The following is a 22,230-nucleotide window of genomic DNA, read 5'->3' as shown; positions in this document are numbered from 1 at the left end:
CCTCCAACAACCACAACCATCTTCCTTTGTACTAGGTATGACTCCAGCCAGTAGAGTTTTTCCCCTGAGTAAAATCTGCCTTGCTGAACTTTGGCTCCAATATTTTAAACATTTTCATCCCTAACGGGCAATATGGAGGTCTGGTTTTTCACTACAGGCTTTTGTTGATACTGATTTCAACATGAATTGTGGCTTGGCTGTGAATGGCAGGTTTTCTTCTCCAAGAAAAAGGAAATAGTTTAATTATCTTGTAATCGTGCAACCCCCTGTTTGTGCATGTGTGAAATTTTTGTTATCATCATAGAAACTATAGCAGGGATGATCCCTAATAGAATTAAACCAGAGAGAATGAAAAGTCTTGAATTTGTCTGGAATGCCAAGTCCACACACCTTCCTGTGGCCTAGAATATCCCAGTACAGCACATTTGAACCACATACAGGGAACAATCAAAACTGGGAAAATCTTGGGTATGGATAAGAAAGCTCAGTGCCGGGACCACTACAGTTTCTACTTCACATCAATGACTTAGATTCTGACCCACAATGCAAACTGGTCAAATTTGCAGATGATACCGAACTACAAGCGCAGTAGAATCGATGGATGGGGCCCAGAAATTACAGAATGAGCTAAACGAAATACCTGACTTTGCTGAACAATGGCAGATGAAATTTAATGCAGTTAAGTGTAAAATATTGCACAGAGGAAGTAAAAATGGATGGCAAATAGTATGTTGGCCTTCGGAGCGAGAGGATTCGAGTACAGGAGCAAGGATGTCTTGCTGCAGTTGTACAGGGCCTTGGTGAGACCACACCTTGAGTATTGTGTGCAGTTTTGGTCGCCTTATCTGAGGAAGGATGTTCTTGCCATGGAGGGAGTGCAGCGAAGATTCACCAGACTGATACCTGGGATGGCAGGAATGACGCATGAGGAGAGATTGGGTCGATTGGGCTTATATTCGCTAGAGTTTAGAAGAATGAGAGGGGATCTCATTGAAACTTATAAAATTCTAACAGGACTAGACAGACTAGATGCAGGAAGGGTGTTCCCGATGGCGGGGGAGTCCAGAACCAGGGGTCACAGTCTAAGGATAAGGGGTAAGCCATTTAGGACAGTGATGAGGAGGAATTTCTTCACCCAGAAAGTGGTGAACCTGTGGAATTCTCTACCACCGAAGGCAGTTGAGGCCAATTCATTAAATATATTCAAGAAGGAGTTAGATATATTTCTTAAGGCTAAAGGGAGCAAGGGATATGGGGAGAAAGCAGGGACAGGGTACTGAGTTTGGATGATCAGCCATGATCTCATTAAATGGCGGAGCAGGCTCGAGGGGCCGAATGGCCTACTCCTGCTCCTATCTTCTATGTTTCTATGGCATACATACTTCACGGATGGTATTGACATAGCTACGGATGAAGTTGACACAGACTTGGGAGTCTCAGTTGATTCAATGTTCAACAAGCCAATAGAATGTTGAACTGCATAGTCAACACAACAGCAACAACAACTTGCATTTGTATACAGCATCTTTAACGTAGTAAAACGCTTCATAGGAACAATTATCAAACAAAGTTTGACACCGAGCCACATAAGGGGATATTAGGACAGATGACCAAAAGCTTGGCCAAAGAGGTTTTAAGGAGCATCCAAGGAGGAGAGAGAGGTCGAGAGGCGGAGAGGTTTAGGGAGGGAACTCCAGAGCTTAGGGCCTCGGCAGCTGAAGGCACGGCCGCCAATGGTGAAGTAAAGAAAATCAGGGAACACAAGTCAGAGAAAGCTGTGCTAAATCTGGGCTCTGGTCAGTCCACACCTTGAATATTGTGTCCATTTCTGGTTGCTGAGGAATGAGGCAGATATTCAAGCTCTGGAGGGAGTGCAGAGAAGAGCCATGAGGGTTGAGGCCGCCTGTCAGGGGTTTAAGTTATGAGGAAAGACTGAAGGGACTTGGGCTCTCCAACCTGGAAAGGACGCACATGAAAGCTGATCCTGCAGAGGTATGTAAGACAGTAAATGGTATGGAAAAGGTTAATCCAGCAGTAGGAAATTAAATTAAGCAGTAGGAAATGGGGACACATACTCAAGCTAGTAAAAGGCAACTTTAGGACTGATCTCAAAAGGTTCTTCTTCATGATCAACACTGGGAATGGACTTCCGCACAGAATGGTGGAAGCGAAAATCCTGGAATCATTTAAGAGACAGCTAGATGCACCAATCGGGGGAGTATAGGGATGTTCTGGGAGGATGAATTAAGACGGGCTGAATGGTATTTCTCATTTGTAAGTATCTTGCGAAATTGTTCTGAGGTGAGAACATTTTGGGGGACAAAGTAATAGAAACAGGAAGTGCAAAGGGGGTGAAATTGAACTTTGGTGGGGGTGCAAAGCGCGTGGGAGCAAATCAGGCACCTGGTATACATCAAAGTCAATGGAAAGGAGCATCATGTGGAGGGTTAATGGGCGGCCCGTTCGCTACCACCCAATTTGCGACCCTGCCAAAGTTGGATTTCACCCCAAAAGTTCTGATAATCCATTTAGACTCTGTGGATCAAAGAGAAGGTTGAATTGCAACTACAACAGCTCTTGTATTCCTAGTATAAGCGTGCAGTGTCTGGATTAAGGGCTGCTAACTTATGATATTGCTGCGGTGATGATCTTGTAGAGGACCGACAGATCTGCCACATGTCTGCTATGTTACAGAGGATGGACTCTGTTGCATCGAGCTGTAGTTGCAAGTATTACAACATGGACCACTTTCCATACCTCAGGAGCCTACTGTCAACAAGGGCAGGCGTCGATAATGAAGTCCAGCACCGCCTTCAGTGTGCCAGTGCAGCCTTCGGTCGCCTGAGGAAGAGAGTATTTGAAGACCAGGACCTCAAACCTGGCACTAAGCTCATGGTCTACAGAGCAGCAGTGATACCCGCCCTGCTGTATGCCTCAGAGACATGGACCATGTACAGCAGGCACCTCAAAGCACTGGAGAGGTACCACTAACGCTGCCTCCGCAAGATCCTGCAAATCCATTGGCAGGATAGGCGCACCAATGTCAGTGTTCTCGCTCAGGCCAACATTCCCAGCATCGAAGCTTTGACCACGCTCGATCAGCTCCGATGGACGGGTCACATCGTCCGCATGTCCAATACGAGACTCCCAAAACAAGCGCTCTACTCGGAGCTCTGACACGGCAAGAGAGCCCCAGGTGGGCAGAGGAAACGCTTCAAAGACACCCTCAAAACCTCCTTTAAAAAGTGCAACATCCCCACTGATACCTGGGAATCCCTGGCCCAAGACCACACAAAGCGGGGGAGAAGCATCCGGGAAGGCGCCGAACACCTCGAGTCTCTTCGCCGGGAGCAAGCGGAAGCCAAGCGCAAGCAGCGCAAGGAGCGCACGTTAACCCAAGCACCCCACCCACTCGCCCCTTCAACCACCATCTGCCCCACCTGTGACAGAGACTGTAGGTCCCGTATTGGACTCATCAGTCACCTGAGAACCCATTTTTAATGTGGAAGCAAGTCATCCTCGGTTCTGAGGGACTGCCTAAGAAGAATTGTTTGCTTTGGCGGGCCTGAGTAATGTTTAAAAAATCTCTGGGTTGCAGGTCAGTAAGGCTGGGCATGGTTTCTGGCCTGGGTCACAGGTCAGTAAAGCTAGGCATGGTTTCCAGCCTGGGTCACAGGTCAGTAAGACTAGGACATGGGTCACAGGTCAGTAAGACTAGGCATGGATCATAGGAATAGGAGTAGGCAATTTAGCCCATCGAGCCTGTTCCACCATTCAATGAGATCATGGCTGATCTGTGATCTAACACCATATATGGTTTCTGGACACCTTCTGTGCATTCTCAAAATTGTTTAAAAAAAAATGCAAACTAAACACATTCCTATCCAATAACTGATATCACTGAGCCATTGACACCTTTTTTTAATTTCTGCATTTATTCTTATTTACTAATTATTTGAATCAGAAAGCCACAGCGCAGAAATGGACATTTTTAAGAGGTGTTTATTCGCGGGTTGAATTATGGTAAATCCTACTCTCTTCCAGAAGAAATTGAACATGTTCCATTATTTTAATTCTGACCAGTTCTTCGCTGCTTGGGGATACCAGCCAGGACGGTGACAAACTTCTCCTCAGCTCACGACAATAACGCTAACTTAACCACCGACATCATTCTGGATGAAAAGGGAAAGAAAGACTTAGAATTGACTAAGGACTCGATCTGGTAAGAACAATTAACAGCATGTAATGTAGTACTCTGTTAAATCAGTAAATAATCTTACAGTCAAAATAAGATTAAGTCTGTTACGTAGTATTATTCTATGTTCTTTTCCTATCAGGAAAAGATCATTTGACCTAACAAGTCTGCTTTTTTGCTTCCCACCATGTCTATACACCCCTGTAGTTGTCTCTTGCACAAAGCAGTAAAATAGAACTGACATAAACAGTGGTATCACTTTGCCAATAATCTTCGTTCACCAACTTCTAGTTTCATTCGCTGTAAGATCAACTAAATTTCTAATACACTTGGCCCATTTTTTTTGGAAAGCATCATCAAAGATATTGTGGTCGATTTCGACTTGTGCGTGTGCCTCAGGCGGGCGTCCATACCTAGGACCGTAGGAACATACCCGCAGTTTTGAGGCACCGGCCTCGTTAACGAGAGCTGCCGCGTCCCGATGCAGCTCAACGAGTTGAGCCCGCCCAATGTTGGGCCGCCCCGGCCACCAGTGAGGTACGTGCTTACAGGGCAGGGGTCGCGGTCGTAGACTAGGCCACCTTCCATCGGAGTAGTTATGGGTACGGTAGCATAGGTGGTTATGTTACTGGATTAGTAATCCAAGAGGCCTGGACTAATGATCTGAGTAGACGAGTTCAAATCCCATCATGGAATTTACATTCAGTTAATTAAATAAATCTGGAATAAAACACGAGTGTCAGTAATGGTGACCATGAAACTACTGGATTGTCATTAAAAACCCATCTGGTTCACGAATGCCCTTTAGGGAAGGAAATCTGCTGTCCTTACCAGGTCTGGCCTATATGTGACTCCAGACCCACAGCAATGTGGTTGACTCTTAACTGCCCCTCTGACATGGCCAAGCAAGCCACTCAGTTATACCAAACCATTACAAAGAAGTGGTTCAGGAAGGCGGCTCACCTCCACCTTCTCAAGGGCAATTAGGGATGGGCAAGAAATGCTGGCCTTGCCAGCAAGGCCCACATCCCATGAACGAATAAAAAAAAAAAGTTGTCCACCTTCTGTGGCCGAAACTGTTAATAGGCTTTTTTAATATCTACTGTAAATACTTAAAAAATATCAATTGCTATTGGGATAATATATGCCATAAAGCATACTTGGGGGAGGGGGTTTTCCAATTCATGCATTCATAACAGGAACCGGCATACTCCCTGACGTAATAAAGACTCACTACGCACTTGGTTGTACATAAAGCAAGGCTTTAATCGACTTGTAACAAAACATGGAGGTCTAGTTAGTAGTCACTAGCTTCCTGTTTCCAGATTATCTCTGGCCAAGTTGGGCCCACGCCCGAGTATTTATACTCCTCGGATGGCACCCTCAGCTGGCCGTCCAGTAGTACTTCCTGAGTTACTTCTTGTAGAAGTTGCGATTTATGGCACTCCCTTTCCACTCTGCACACCAACCCCCCACGAACCACACTACCCCCTGCCCCCCACCCCCGCCCCCACCACCCCTTCCCCATTGAGTGCACAGTATGAAACATGGCTACGTGTTTGTTTGGTCTCTGAAGTCTTGTGGGTGACAAAATATCACTGCTGGACCAACGTTGAAAAACAAAATTCTATTGCGATTTGATTTCATTAAGAAATATCCTATTACAAAAGCAAAATACTGCGGATGCTGGAAATCTGAAATAAAACCAGAAAATGCTGGAAATACTCAGCAGGTCAGGCAGCATCTGTGGAGAGAGAAACAGAATTAACGGGCTGGATTTTGCCAGCTCTGGGGAGGCAGGTTTGGAGGCGGGACTGCTGGGAAAATGACAGAATCTGGGGGCGGGTACCCACCCGGGCGGGTACCCACCCCGCCCCCAACCCGCCTCCGTGCCACCTTCCCAGGAGGCGGGTAGCCGACCCATGCCGGGTCCCGTCTCCTGGAGGCAGGAAGGGGATTACAGCCACTTAACTGCCTGTTAACAGGTAGTTGACGGACAGTTAAGAGGACTATCCACATTTTTCCACCAGAGGCGTGGGCTTCCCGACGGTGGGAAAACCCGCCAGGGTCACCGAGGTGCGCAGTGGGTCTGCGGGAGTCGGAGGGGTGCAAAAGTGCACTGTGGAGGTAAGTGATGGGTGCAAGTGTGAAGAGGAGAGTATGCGAGGTGAGTGGAAAGTGATAGAAAATGTTTACTTACCTTTGTTTCTTCCTGCAGGCTTCAACCGTTGGGGACGCGGAGAGTCTCGCATCTCACCGGCAGAGATGACAGATGGCTGCTGCATTCTCCAATGCAACAACCATCTAATTTCTGCTCACAAAAGAGGTTTGATGAGCCTTGAGTACAAGAACTCATCAAACAACAGAGAATGTCAGTGTTTGACAGCTTCACTGAGCTGTCAAACGATGACAATTCATCTGTCAACATTTTTTGACAGATGAAACGTCATACGCTGACACTCTCTGTAACCGGCTTCCCCTTAATTGGTCTGCTAAGCCCGCTGGGTGGGCTTAACAAGGTCAATCAAGGGAAAATAGCGTGGGTTGGCCACAAGTCGATGGAGGCGGGACTAAAACCCGACAAGCAGCAGCCCCGCCTCCAACGCGCCCCCATTGGCAAAATCCAGCCCAACGTTTCAGGTCGATGACCCTTCGTCAGAAATATCCTATACTTGGTTATCCTTACCCTGTTCTACTTTATAACATTCAGCATTTAAAATGTGCATACAATTACTTGTACATATTTTTAAATAATTGAAACCATGGATATACTTTGAAAGTTTAAAAGAGCTCTCTGTGTTCAAAGAGTTAATGTAGTTTGGTGTTATGTAACAGGGGTGTCTCCTGGGACTAATGCTCAAACATGTTTTAATTGGAATATATTTATATTGTTCCAAGCTGTGTGCTGCATTTGAATTTGGGTATCTGTAGTTGAAAGGAAATGTCTGGCTGCAATTCTCAATCACACCCATTCTCTTGTTGAGATAGTTGGCCAACAGCCCATAATTTCTATAAGTGAAATGACAAGATTTTTACTTTCCAGTTCTGCCAAAAAATATAACTTCTGAAGTTTCTACAGCTAGATCATAGATAAAGCATTTCTCTTTTTTCAGTGTTAAGTATGGTTTGATAATTCCTTTCTCATTATTTTTAAGATAATAATGTGGCAGAAAACCGCTGGAAAGGAATAATTATCATATACATGAAATTGTCCCACTTGTTTTCTCTATATTGGCTGAGAATTTGCGAAACTGTCAGCGCTCGCCTTCATTTACCGTGTAAAACTGACAGCAATGTCTGGCATCCGCACATGCGCAGTTAAACACGGAAATCCGGAAGTTGCTGTCAGTGATACCCTGCTCCTCCACAGGGTGTGCTGTTGCAGTCTTCGCAGATACAATCAACACAGAATCAGTTCAACTTTTTACGCACTATTCTGTTGAATGAGGTGTAACTGAGGGTTTAATGGCATACTAAGTCATAATTACTGCTGAACAACCTCTCTGGCCCTGAAAAACTAATTTTATATATGTGCAGTGTAATTCCCTCCATTCCATGATAAAAATTCCATAGATTTTTTAAATAATAAAAAAACAATTTGTTTTTAAGTTTCTTTATGCTTCTACCTTAATCCCATGAGTATATCCCAATCTTTATTTCACTTTCTGTAAAATGATTAAAAAGTGAATGATAATCCGTGCTTTTTACTTCCTGGTTTGCTGTCTGTAATCATTCTTCAGTCTGATTGGCTGCTCAGTCTGCTTCAGGACTTCATTGTTCCTGGACGCCATAGATCCCCTATAGATGGCGCCAGATGGAAAGTCACATCGGAAAAAGGGGAAATCGATGCCACAGAGCCCGCTAAATCTTTGTGGGCAGCTTTCTTCGAGGTCAGCGGAGAGTGCCCTCACTTCGCCACTGATTGCAAAATCCAGGCCATTTTGTTCTTGTTTATTACATCAAGTTTCCAAATGTCTTATTATCTTGTTCATCATTATAAACAGGAACTATCATTGTTGGAATGAATGTTGGATGTCCAGATCTGACCTTCCACCAGGTTATGACGGCTGGCAAGTTGTAGACGCCACACCTCAAGAAACAAGTGAAGGTGGGTTACAACAAGGCTTTATCTCCTGAAATTTACTTTTCTGATATTGATGCTTGCAGGTTGAGTATACAAAGGTTTCTAATGCTGATACCCAATGAACTGTGAGAGACAATATCCTTGAGAAATATAAAATACAAAATATACCCCCAAATAATTCATTACCGTGTGAACTCTTTAATGTAATTTTCTCTGTTTTGCTCTGGAATGTCAGCTGTGGCTCGGTTAGTAACACCCTCGCCTCCGAGTCAGAAGGTTGTGAGGTTCATAGTCTCACTCCAGAGACTTGAGCACAAAAACCTGGGCTGACACGCCCAGTGCAGTGCTGAGGGAGTGCTGCACTGTCGGAGGTGCCGGCTTTCAGGTGAGACGTTAAACCGAGGCCCCGTCTGCTCTCTCAGTTGGACGTGAAAGATCCTGTGGCACTATTTCGAAGAAGAGCACTGCAAAAAAAAAAAAAAAAGATAATCTGGTCATTATCACATTGCTGTTTGTGGGAGCTTGCTGTGCACAAATTGGCTGCCACGTTTCCTACATTACAACAGTGACTACACTTCAGAAGGTACTTCATTGGCTGTAAAGTGTTTTGGGACGTCCGGTGGCCATGAAAGGCGCTATATAAATGAAATTCTTTCTTTAATGGTTTTTGCCTCTACATATGCCCTCAAGGAACAACAGACGACGCTAGAGAGATGGACCTAATTTTATTCAACACGTTGTAGGCACACATTGGACATCCCACTTTTCTGCTTCGTCGGACATTCCTTTTGCAGTGAATACCTTATTGCGTCCAGTATTAGTGATCGAAGCGATTTAGCCTCAGCCTGTGTAAGAGACTATTGTGCCAGCACATCAGTAAGATGCCGGCCTGGATTTTTCAGCCTTGTCCCGCTATTTGTTTTTAGTTGTTTGAATCTGGGGTGGGTAGGGCCAGGAACTTGTTTTGGGGACACACTGTGCTGCATCCTTACCTCCCTGGCAGTTTCCAGTAAGCAGGGCGTGAAGGGGCAGGTGGATATTAAAAGATACTGGGGGAGAAATTGGGTGAGTAGCGCCATCTGTTAGCGCCTAAAGAGGCAGTCAGTGGCTGTAGCACCACTGGCTGCGCCTCCCGCGATATTCAGCAGGGGCGCTAATGGTGGCGTTAGCCTTTTGCGCTGCGCCGCCACCGATGACATCATCGGTTTGCGCAGCGCCCCGATCGCGATATTTGGTAGCGAACGCCGCTGTAGCACCATTCGCTACCCGCGCCCGGTTCACGGGGCCTTGCTGCGCCGGCAGAGGCGCAGGTTAAGATGGAGGTGCGGGGCGGCCGCTATTTTGGCGGCCGCCTGCCAGCACCTCCATCCCCGGCCTCCTGGTCCCCTCCCCGCGGCATTGCCGGCTGTTTCCCGAGAGCCCAGCACTTCTCCTTGGTGCCGGGCTCTTTTGCCGGCACTCGCAATCGGGGCTCGCGCTGCTGCAGGCTCCTCCCCCTTAACAGTGGGAGGAAGGCCCGCTGTGGCACGTAGCGCTGCGAAATTCACTTTCAGCGCCCTAAGAGGGACGCGGAGCGCCTCGAGCCGCGCCCCGTCTCCCTCTAGGGGCACTTCAACTGAATTTGCGGCGATCGCTAATGCGGCGATCGCGGCGCAAATTCCAGCGCTCAGGCGAACTTTGCGCCGCTTGGGCGCCTCAGGCCAATTTCTAGGCCATTAAACTGAGGGAAAGAAAGCCTTTGCAGTGCTTCCTGTTACCTGCCCTGATTGAACACCGGATCGTAGAATCATAGAATGATAAAGCACAGAACGAGCCCACTCAGCCCACCATGCCTCTGGCGGGGATGCAGGGGCCCGACAGCCAGCATTCTAAGCTTGACAGAAGGAGACCTGGGGTCTGTACACTCAGTCTGGGAGGCCATAAAGCCCACCTTCCACTCGCATGCAGATTACCCCGGTGCCAAAAACATGGCCAGGATAATGGGAGCATCTCCATGCTGGGCAGAAACGGGATCCATGCCAGAAATGCTCCCAGCCCAGAAAATCCAGGTCAAAAAATCCACGTGACACCTAGACGCCAATGAATTATCACCATGTAGTAATTTACTTAGTGATAATGCGTTGGCGTCTGGGTGACATGCGGCTTTCTAGGCTAGAAATTTTCCGTAAGGCAACTTGTGACAGCTCCCCTCCCTGGTTCTCAAAGGAGAGGAAACACTGACTTGACAACATGCTGTCCGACCTCAGTACTGTTGACGTTGTATTAACACGAGCACAAGAGTACTGACAGTAGATAAAATAAGTTCAACACCAATGGAATTCGTGAGAGCCTAGAAAAGAGAACAGTTTGAGAAATGTAGAATGATAAAGAGGAAAAAAGTGCAAGTGCTGGAAATCGGAAATAAAAACAGAAAATGCTGGAAATATACAGCAGGTCAGTCAGCACGTCAGCAGAGAAGGCCCGTTAGGAAGTTTCAGGTGTGTGCTTTTCATCAGAACTGAAGACGGAAAGATAAATGGATTTTAGTAAGGTTGGAAAAAGAGGAATGGGGATGGGGAGACAACAAACAAATACACTAATTGCCTCAGCTCATCCGCTGCTGGAACCCTCATCCATGTCTTTGTTACCTCTAGACTTGACTATTCCAACGCACTCCTGGCTGGCCTCCCACATTCCACCCTACGTAAACTTGAGCTCATCCAAAACCCAGCTGCCCGTGTCTTAACTCGTACCCAGTCCCGTTCACCCATCACCCCTGTGCTCGCTGACCTACATTGGCTCCTGGTTAAGCAACGCCTCGATTTTAAAATTCTCATCCTTGTTTTCAAATCCCTCCATGGCCCTCGCCCCTCCCTATCTCTGCAACTTCCTCCAGCCCCACAACCCCCCGAGATATCTGCGCTCCTCTAATTCTTGCCTCTTGAGCATCCCCAATTTTAATCGCTCCACCATTGGTGGCTGTGTTTTCAGCTGCCAAGGCCCTTCTTAAACCTCTCCACCTCTCTACCTCTCTTTCCTCCTTTAAGGCGCGCCTTAAAACCTACCTTTTTGACCAAGCTTTTTGTCACCTGCCCTAATATCTCCTTCTGTGGCTTGGTGTCAGATTTTGTTTGATAACGCTCCTGTGAAGTGCCACGGGACGTTTTACTACGTTAAAGGCGCTATATAAATACAAGTTGTTGTTGTTGTTGTTGAGCGGTGGGTGAACGATATTATCCAGTGTAAAAAATTATGCTTATTGATGTAAAATGTCCATATTAACTAATTAATGCCAGCTACATTCTTTACTTTTGTAAGCTAATAACTTAACACAGTATTATTTTTGAATATGTTCTATGGAGTTGTGTATTTAAGGAAGGTTTGAATGAGGAGCCCGCTACCCAAAAATTGCCACTGCCCTCCCAGTTTATCGGACTGAACAGCTGAGCCACTTTTTTAGCTGTTCCCAGTTTCTTTTGCTGCTGATCTCCTCATCTGGTTGATGTCCTGGCGCAGCCCTTTGCTCTGCAATTATTTCAACATCACTAAAACATTTGTGCGCACAATGGCAACAACTCCTTTTTATTGCTGGGGATTGCACTCCGCTATAAAGCCAGCTCCTCCCACAGCTCGCTCCCCGTGCAAACATTCAATAGATTCACATCGCTTCCAGAAAGAACGGCCTTCCTGATTCATAGAATCATAGAATCATAGAATGGTTACAGCACTGAAAGAGGCCGTTCGGCCCATTGAGACCGTGCCGGCTCTCTGCAAGAGCACTTCAGCTAGTCCCACTCCCCCGCCCTTTCCCCGTAGCCCTGCAAATTGTTTTCCTTCAGGTACTTATCCATTTTGAGTCTGCCTCCACCACCCTCTCAGGCAGTGCATTCCAGATCCTAACCACTCGCTGCGTAAAAAGGTTTTTCCTCATGTCGCCTTTGGTTCTTCTGACAATCACCTTAAATCTGTGTCCTCTGGTTCTCGACCCTTCTGCCAATGGGAACAGTTTCTCTCTCTCTACTCTGTCTAGACCCCTCATGATTTTGAACATCTCTATCAAATCTCCTCTCAACCTTCTCTGCTCTAAGGAGAACAACCCCAGCTTCTCCAGTCTATACATGTAACTGAAATCCCTCATCCCTGGAATCATTCTTGTAAATCTTTTCTGCACCCTCTCTAAGGCCTTCATATCCTTCCTAAAGTGCGGTGCCCAGAATTGGACACAATACTCCAGTTGAGGTTGGACCAGTGTTTTATAAAGGTTCATCATAACTTCCTTGCTTTTGTACTGTTTGGGGGGAAAATTCAGTAGCTTAGCGCCTGCTGTTAATGCCCGCAGATGGTGGTAATGAGGCGCTGATGCAGTAGCGCCAGGGAGAGGCGAATCCAGTGCCGCACGGCAAATCCGGCCCCCCACCGTTGCACCGCCGGTACGAGGTACCACTGGGGACTTCAATGCCAGGCAGATCGTGATGTCAGTGAGCTGGCGCCCGATCTGGAAAATTCATTGTCGCCACTTACCTTTGCACCTTGACCAGACAGTGACAAGGAGAGCAGGCGCACAGCTGACGGAAGCTGGCTCCAGCGATGTTATTTAAAGGCATCAGCTTTAATCACTCGCAGCTGTCAGGGCAGGTTAGTTTCAGTGTGCTCTTGTCAGTTTCACCCAGTAGAGCAGTTTGTATGAGTAATTTCAAGCTTCTTTTTTATCAGCAGTCTTCTGGCAAGTGCAAAGTGGTTACATTTATTGTTCAAAGATTCAAACTGCTACACTTGGCAACATTAATGGGGGCTGTACTGGTGCCACCTTGCCCTCCAGGATCTACAGCAGAGGGAGCGTAGGCAGCCAGAAATACAGGAACATGTGAACAGAGGGATGAGGAGGGACATCAGGGCTCTCACCAGGAGGCCTTGCCCTCTGAGGGTATTCTGACAGCACTTCTCCTACCTTCTCTTACCTGCAAGGAGCAGTGTATTAGACATCTCCGCATTACCAAAGTGGTGGTCACAGAATTCTGCCACCTTGTGGTACAGATAACAACAACAACAACAATTTGTATTTATATAGCACCTTTAATGTAGTAAAACGTCCCAAGGCGCTGCACAGGAGTATTTTAAGACAATAAATTTGACACCGATCCACATAAGGATAAACTAGGGCAGGTGGCCAAAAGCTTGGTCAAAGAGGTAGGTTTTAAGGAGCGTCTTAAAGGAGAAAAGAGGGGTAGCGAGGCGGAGAGGTTTAAGAAGGGAATTCCAGAGCTTCGGGCCTCGGCAACAGAAAGCACGGCCACCAAAGGTTGAGCGATTATAATCAGGGATCCTCAAGCGGGCAGAATTAGAGGAGCACAGATATCTCAGAGGGTTGTGGGGCTGAAGGAGATTACAGAGATAGGAAGGGGCGAGGCCATGGAGGGATTTGAATACAAGGATGAGAATTTTGAAATCGAGGCACTGCTTAACCGGGAGCCAATGTAGGTCAGCGAGCGCAGGGGTGATGGGCAAATGGGACTTGGTGATATATTGTATTTGTTGAAGTACTCAATCACCCTGACCACCCGACTGAGGTGGATCTGCCATGAGCACACCTGCTTCAGCCCTCCGGCTCGTTCTCCTTGTTGTGCTTCTCCTTGCTGAGGCAGCTGCACAGCCAGAAATGCTGAGAATGAGGTGCTGCAGCATCAATGAACCTCCCCTTTAAGTACTGGGAAAAGCCTGCGGCAATGATGAGTTGTGATGAGACTACACCCGATATTGGTCCATCCTTTGAGTGTAACGCCACTGAGCTAGGCCGTAAAGACTTGATTTAGCGCTCCAATCATTTCTTTGAGCAGTGGGAGTGAATTTTGCATGCAGCCTAAAGCATTAGGGCCCGGCGCTAATTCTCAAACTTTTCTAAAGATTCCGCCCATTCCTGGGCTATAATGAATTTCTAGCCCTATGCCTCTATGAAGCCCAGGATCTCGTATGCTTTTTTAACCACTTTCTCAACCTGCCCTGCCACATTCAACGATTTGTGCACATATACCCCCAGGTCTCTCCGTTCATGCACCCCCTTTTAGAATTGTACCCTTTAGTTTATATTGCCTCTCCTCATTCGTCCTACCAAAATGTATCACTTCGCACATTTCTGCGTTAAATTTCATCTGCCACTTGTCCGCCCATTCCACCAGCCTGTCTATGTCTTCTTGAAGTCAAGTTTTGTGTCATCTGCAAATTTTGAAATTGCGCCCTGTGCTCCCAAGTCCAAGTCATTAATATATATATGCCTCCTCTGCCACACGGTCCATCCCTGAGACAGTGGATCTGGGCCTTTTAGATTTTAAACTTTAACTTACCATTAGAGCGACAGTGGCCATGAGTCCCAGACCAGGGAACACATCACATCCACCTTCCCACTAAGAACTGTTGCGAGAAGGCTCCTCAATTCTCCGCTCGGTATCTCATGCGGCCATCGAATGGATAGCCAAACTAGACATCCCATTATAAGCTTTTCCCATCATACGAAAGTAGCCGTAGTACCATTGCCACAGCTCTGATGTTTATACGACCGCACAATCATTTGTAGGATCAAGGCCTAATGTGTCCTGTCTTGGTCTGGTTGTCTGTCTCATTCATACTTAACTGATTATTGTTAATGACTAACGATTGGAATGCTTAGCTTATTGTAAGTCACAACCGAAAAGCTGTAGACTTGATGGTAATTGGGTGCATTTCACTCTCACTTACTATCTTAAGTGCCTTTACTCTGTAAGTCCTAATATCGGACCCCATTATGTTTTAATTGATATAGCAACAGGAAGCTTTGGATAAGTGCTTTCCAGTAAGTTGTATAGTGTTTTGATTATTTATGTTGTTTCCCTTAGGCATGTATAGGTGTGGACCAGCTTCTGTTAATGCCATAAAACACGGGCAGGTTTTCTTCCCATATGATGCACCTTTCATTTACGCAGAGGTACGTGGAAACCCTAGGATATACAACAGTCCTCTCGATTGCTATAATAGATGCAGCGGTGCCAGCAAAAACAATTATGTTGCTGAATATTTTTTTTAATGAAATGCAGCACAGACATGAATTCTGTTTCCCATTCAAGTGCAGATTTAACTTTGTGAATCCTCCCAGTTAAAATCCTCTGTTGCCAAAATAGTCCAGTGACACAAATACAAATGCTTATGGCTATGACCCTATTCCCACTAAAGTGCTGACCACCCAATTTAGCTCCTGGCCCCATGCCAGCTGATATTGTTAATGGTTCCCTCTCCTCTGGCACTGTCCCCCTCCCTTTGAAAACTGCTGTCATTACCCCCCTTAGAAAACCCACTCTTGACCCCTCTATCCTTGCAAATTATCGTTCAATCTCCAACCTCCCTTTCCTCTCCAAAGTCCTTGAACATGTTGTCGCTTCACAAATCCGTGCCCATCTTTCCCGCAACTCCATCTTCGAACCTCTCTAATCAGGTTTCCGCCACGCCACAGCACTGAAACAGCCCTTTTCAAAGTCACAAGTGACATCTTACGTGACTGCGACTGTGGTGCACTATTGCTCCTCATCCATCTCAACCGGTCTGCAGCCTTTAATACAGTTGACCACGCCATCTTCCTCCAACACCTCTCCTCCGTCGTCTAGCTGGGTGGGACTGCCCTCGCCTGATTCCATTCTTATCTATCCAATTGTAGCCAGAGAATCACCTGCAATGGCTCCTTTTCCCAGTCACACATCGTTACCTCTGCTGTCCCCCAAGGATCTATCCTTGACCCCCCTCCTATTTCTCATCTACATGCTGCCCATCGGCAACATCATCCGAAAAGGTACGCTGACGACACCCAGCTCTACCTCACTACTGCCTCGCTCAACCCCTCCACTATCTCTGATTTGTCGTGCTGCTTGTCCAACATCCAGTATTGGATGGGCGGAAATTTCCTCCAATTAAATATTGGAAAGGAAGCCATTATCTTCGGTCCCCACCACAAACTCTGTTCCCTAGCCACCGATTCCACCCCTCTCCCAGGCTACTGTCTGAGGCTGAACTAGACTGTTCACCAAGACCACCTAATTCCACCTCCGTAACATCGCCCAGTTCCGCCCCTGCCTCAGCCCATCTGCTGCTGAAACCCTTAGCCATGCTTTTATTACCTCCAGACTCGACTATTCTAACGCTCTCCTGGCCGGCCTCCCATCTTCCATCCTCTGTAAACTTCAGTTCATCCAAAACTCTGCTGCCCATATCCTAACCGGCACCAAGTCCCCTTCATCCATGTGCTCACTGACCTATCTTGGCTCCTGGTCCAGCAACGCCTTGAATTTAAAGTTCTTATCCATGTGTTCAAATCCCTCCATGTTCTCGCCCCTCACTATCTCTGTAACCTCCTCCAGCCCTACAAGCTGTGATAGCTGCGTTCCTCCAATTCTGGCTCTTGAGCATCCCCAGTTTCCACCGGACCACCATTGGTGGCCGTGCCAAGGCCGTAAGCTTTGGAATTCCCCCCCAAACCTCCCCGACTCGCTACCTCTCTCACCTCCTCTAAGACGCCGTTTAAAACCTACCCCTTGGACCAAGCTTTTGGTCACCTGTCCTAATATCTCCTTATGTGGCTCGGTGTCAAATTCATTGTCTTAAAATACTCCTGCGCAGCGCCCTGGGATGTTTTACTACGTTAAAGGCGCTATATAAATGAAAGTTGTTCCTGAATTTTTCATAGTCACATGTGATATAACGGCCATTGACATATGTATAAAAACAATAGTAGCCACAGCTTCAGAATTTTTCCCAAAACTCAGCTGCCCGTGTCCTAATTCGCACCAAATCCCGTTCACCCATCACCCCTGTGCTCGCTGACCTATACTGGGTCCCGGTTGAGCAATGCCTTAGTTTCAAAATTCTCATCCTTGTTTTCAAATCTTTCCGTGGCCTCGCCCCTCCCTATCTCTGTAATCTCCTCCAGCCCCACAACCCCCTGAGATATCTGCGCTCCTCTAATTCTGCTCTCTTGAGCATCCCTGATTATAATCGCTCAACCATCGGTGGCCGTGCCTTCTGTTGCCTGGGCCCTAAGCTCTGAAATTCCCTCCCTAAACCTCTCCACCTCTCTACCTCTCTTTCCTCCTTTAAGACACTCCTTCAAACCTACCTCTTTGACCAAGCTTTTGATCACCTGCCCTAATTTCTTCTTATGTGGCTCAGTGTCAATTTTTGTCTTATAAACACTCCTGTGAAACCCTTGGGATGTTTTACTGTGTTAAAGGGGCTATATAAATACAAGTTATTGTTGTTGAATACTTGGAAAGTCCCTAATGCAGATTAGAGGCAGCTTTGCACAGCCAGCCCAGAAGTGTTTAGCAAAGTAAAAAGGAAAGTTGTAGGAAAGCTGAGTTGCTAAAATTATTGTCGGCATAATCTGCCAACTGTACAATAAAGCTAACTTTTTTTGGTCTTGGGGAAAAAAGTCTGCTTCCTCCTTTGTGAATGATCACAATGCCTCACTCAGCCGTTAGTACTCATTTAAGAGACTCTGCTTTCTTTACGTTATCATCTGTAAATTAGTTTTGTCACATCATATGAGGAGAGATTGAGCAGACTCGGCCTTTATTCCTTCGAGTTTAGAAGAATGGGAAGTGATCTCATTGAAACATTTAAAATTCTTAAGGGGCTTGACAGGGTTAATGCTGGGAAAATGTTTCCCCTGCCTAGGGAATCCAGAACACAGAGTTACAGTCTCAGAATAAGGGGTCGGCCATTTAGGACTGAAATGAGGAGAAATTTCTTCACTCAAAGGGTTGGGAATCTTTGGAATTCTCTACCCCAGAGAGCTGTGGATGCTCAGTCGTTGAGTATATTCAAGATAGAAGTCGATAAATTTTTGGGAACAAGGGGAATCAAGGGATATGGGGATAGTGCGGGAAGGTAGAGGTGGAAGATCAGCCATGATCTTATTGAATGGCGGAACAGGCTCGAAGGGCCAAATGGCCTACTCCTGCTCCTATTTCTTATGTTCTTATATTAGCTGAAGAAGGTAAAAGTCAAAACATGGTGTTTTTATTTTTGTCTCACTTTCTCTGTTGCCCTCTTCTCTCTTCCATCCTCTGCCTTTCTACCCCCTGGCACTCTATCACTTTCTCCCAATGCCGTGTCTCCCTCGCTCCCCTTTATTAATCATTTTTTCTTTTCCGATCCGGTACTATTGGGTTTCCCCCACCACCACCCCCCCCCCGTCATACTTCTCCACTTTAGTTTGTGACTGATCAGTAGGTTATGTTTCCCACCAATCATTCCTACCAGCCAGTGAGATGGGATGCAGCATTACATACAAAAGCAAAATATTGTGGATGCTGGAAATCTGGAGTAGAAAAAACAGAAAATGCTGGAAACACTCAGCAGGCCAGGCAGCATCTGAGGAGAGAGAAACAGAGTTAACGTTTCAGGTTGATGACCCTTCGTCAGAACAGCAAAAAGTTAAAAGATGTAACAGGTTTTAAGCAAGTGCAGGGGCAGGGAAAGGGGGGAGGGGAGGAAAGAACAGAAGGGAAGGTCTGGGATAGGGTGGAAGGCAGGAGAGATTAAATGACAAAAGGGATGATGGTGCAAGAGGGTGGTAATGGGACAAGTAAAGAAACAAACGAGGGGCCTAGGGGAGCTGTAAATAGTAACCGCAGAACCACGACCAGCGCCTGGTGTCCGAAAAAATGTGAGAATTGATTATGATCTGAAATTGTTGAACTCGATATTGAGTCGGGAAGGTTGTAAAGCATTGTCTGTTCATCTGCCGAGCCAGCCAAGAAACATATCCAATATGGGGAGATTGTTCTGTTTAGGGCAGTGGTGGAACCTGGTTTTCTGCACATCTAGAGAACTTAAAATAGCTTCCTGTTAGTGGACCTGTTCGCACATTGTAAAACATTCTACAGGAATTTGTACGTAAATTAATTTTGATTTTCTCCTTTAAGGTAAACAGTGATGTCATATACTGGAACAAACAGAGGGATGGTTCCCTGATTAAAGGTGATGTGAAGACCGACGAGATTGGAAAATTAATTCTGACCAAGGAGATTGGATCTGATGGCAGGAAAGACATCACCGATCAATATAAATACCAAGAGGGTGAGTAAGGATCCATATCTTGGAGATAGTTTGAAAGCTTAAAAAAAAAGTTTTAATATGAAGTAGCATTCATTGGCCCCGATATTTACAGGGAGGAGGGGAGGGTGCAGGTGAGGCCGAAAACAGCCAAAGAACCCGGCAAGGCCGGAGACGCAGAGGTGCTGCTGATCTTAACGGCAGGACCTTAGTAACGTTCATTTGCTCCGTTTCCCACCCGACGTCCGGTCAAATGGACAGCCTGGCTTGCGGGCAAGAGGGAGCACCAGTGGCAGGAGGCCTCAGCCGGGGACCCTTGGGGACAGACCCGGCAATTGGGAGGTTGGAGAAGCCTGCGATCGGGAAGTGGGGATGGGGGAAAGGCCCCCGATCAGGGAGGGGGGAGAGGCCTGTGATCGGGGAGGGGGAAGGGGCCTGTGATCGGGGAGGGGGGCGGGGATTGTGATCGGGGAGGGGGGAGGGGCCAGTGAGTGGGGAGAGGGGGAGGGGCCTGTGATCATGGAGGGGGCCTGTGATTGGGGAGGGGAGAGGGAGAGGGGGAGGGGCCTGTGATCGGGGAGGGGGAGGGGCCTCTGATCAGGGAGGGGGAGGGGCCTGTGATCGGGGAGGGGGAGGGGCCTGTGATGGGGAGGGGGAGGGGCCTGTGATCGGGGAGGGGGAGGGGCCTGTGATGAGGGGGAGGGGCCTGTGATCGGGGAGGGGGGAGGGGTCTGTGATTAGGGAGGGGGAGAGGCCTGTGATCGGGGAGGGGGAGAGGCCTGTGATCGGGGTGGGGGATAGGGGGGAGGGGCCTGTGATTGGGGAGGGGCCTGTGATCGGGGAGGGGGAGGGGCCATTGATCTGGGAAGGGAGGGGCCTGTGATCGGGGAGGGGGAGAGCGGGAGGGGCCTGTGATCGGGGGGGGAGACAGGGGGGCCTGTGATCGGGGGGGGAGACGGGGGCCTGTGATCAGGAAGGGGAGGGGCCTGTGATCGGGGTGGGGAGGGGCCTGTGATTGGGGTGGGGGAGAGGGGGAGGGGCCTGTGATGGGGAGGGGGAGGGGCCTGCGATTGGGGAGGGGGAGGGGCCTGTGATCGGGGGAGGGGGAGGGGCCTGTGATCGGGGGAGGGTGAGGGGCCTGTGATCGGGGGAGGGTGAGGGGCCTGTGATCGGGGGAGGGGCCTGTGATCGGGGAGGGGGAGGGGCCTGTGATCGGGGAGGGGGAGGGGCCTGTGATCGGGGAGGGGGAGGGGCCTGTGATCAGGGGGGGAGGGAGGGGTCTGTGATTAGGGAGGGGGAGAGGCCTGTGATCGGGGAGGGGGAGAGGCCTGTGATCGGGGTGGGGGATAGGGGGGAGGGGCCTGTGATTGGGGAGGGGCCTGTGATCGGGGAGGGGGAGGGGCCATTGATCTGGGAAGGGAGGGGCCTGTGATCGGGGAGGGGGAGAGCGGGAGGGGCCTGTGATCGGGGGGGGAGACAGGGGGGCCTGTGATCGGGGGGGGAGACGGGGGCCTGTGATCAGGAAGGGGAGGGGCCTGTGATCGGGGTGGGGAGGGGCCTGTGATTGGGGTGGGGGAGAGGGGGAGGGGCCTGTGATGGGGAGGGGGAGGGGCCTGCGATTGGGGAGGGGGAGGGGCCTGTGATCGGGGGAGGGGGAGGGGCCTGTGATCGGGGGAGGGGGAGGGGCCTGTGATCGGGGGAGGGTGAGGGGCCTGTGATCGGGGGAGGGGCCTGTGATCGGGGAGGGGGAGGGGCCTGTGATCGGGGAGGGGGAGGGGCCTGTGATCGGGGAGGGGGAGGGGCCTGTGATCAGGGGGGGAGGGGGCGGGGCGGCGGGGCCTGTGATCGGGGAGGGGAAGGGGCCTGTGATCAGGGAGGGGGCGGGGCCTGTGATCGGGGAGAGGGGGAGGAGCCTGTGATCGGGGAGGGGGAGGGGCCTGTGATCGGGAAGGGGAGAGGGGGTGGGGCCTGTGATCGGGGAGGGGAGGGGCCTGTGATCGGGGAGGGGAAGGGGCCTGTGATCGGGGAGGGGGACGGGCCTGTGATCGGGGAGGGGGACGGGCCTGTGATCGGGGAGGGGCCTGTGATCGGGGAGGGGGAGAGGGGGAGGGGCCTGTGATCGGGGAGGGGGAGGGGCCTGTGATCAGGGAGGGGCCTGTGATCGGGGAGGGGGAGAGGGGGCGGGGCCTGTGATCGGGGAGGGGAGGGGCCTGTGATTGGGGAGAGGGGGAGGGGGAGAGGCCAGAGTTGATGGAACACAGAGCTCTTGGAGGGTTGTATGGCTGGAGGAGGTTACTTCTTTTATTTTTATGTAGCCTTTTCAAGAGGCAGTAAATAGTTTATAATCAATTTTGAGCCTTTCAAAACACTCACTTTTTTGTTGTTGCCGTGTTTCACTTTTCCTTTAGTCTGTGGGTAAGTGATGACATAAAAAGAAAGAAAGAACTTGCATTTATATAATGCCTTTCACGACCTCAGGACGTCCCAAAGGGCTTTACAGCCAATGAAGTACATAATGCTGCCACCAAAACTCTGTTGGCAAAGGGGAATATATTGCCGTACCAAATGGACGCAAAGAGTGTTACCCTGCTTGGCTGAACTTCTATCACCGTGCACCATGAAACGCCCATTGCCCTCTGTATTCCCCTACATGTAGGAATTTTCCATTTACGCATCGTCGTAGCTGCGTCGGAAGTGCTGCGGAAACATCGGCCTGGATTTTGCAGTACAAGTAACGGTGAGGTTATTGGCGTTGCCGTTATTAAAGAGTAAATCGGAGAGCAACTTCCAGTGATCGCACATGCGCAGTTAAATGCGTAAATCAAGATGTTGCTGTCTGAGTTGCCCTACTCCTCCAGAAGCTTCGCTATAACAGTATCTCGCCGAGAGACTCGGCATT

General features: G+C 48.7%; 1 protein-coding gene across 2 annotated transcripts in view; it reads left to right on the top strand.

Moving 5' to 3' along the window:
- The window catches only part of LOC147117862 (coagulation factor XIII A chain-like), a 137,202-nt gene that overhangs the window by 84,971 nt on the left and 30,001 nt on the right, over nt 1–22,230 (top strand). For both annotated transcript variants that reach the window (XM_085989244.1, XM_085989243.1), the window contains exons 8-11: nt 4,084–4,222; nt 8,200–8,303; nt 15,125–15,213; nt 19,202–19,355. In XM_085989244.1, the coding sequence (XP_085845370.1) occupies nt 4,084–4,222; nt 8,200–8,303; nt 15,125–15,213; nt 19,202–19,355 (486 nt within the window). The remainder of the gene's footprint in view (nt 1–4,083; nt 4,223–8,199; nt 8,304–15,124; nt 15,214–19,201; nt 19,356–22,230) is intronic.

The sequence above is a fragment of the Somniosus microcephalus genome, chromosome 5, assembly GCF_052327205.1.
Source record: "Somniosus microcephalus isolate GS21.2 chromosome 5, FLI_Smic_1.0, whole genome shotgun sequence".
Classification (NCBI taxonomy): Eukaryota; Metazoa; Chordata; class Chondrichthyes; order Squaliformes; family Somniosidae; genus Somniosus; species Somniosus microcephalus.
This window is presented reverse-complemented; position numbering and strand designations above follow the sequence as displayed.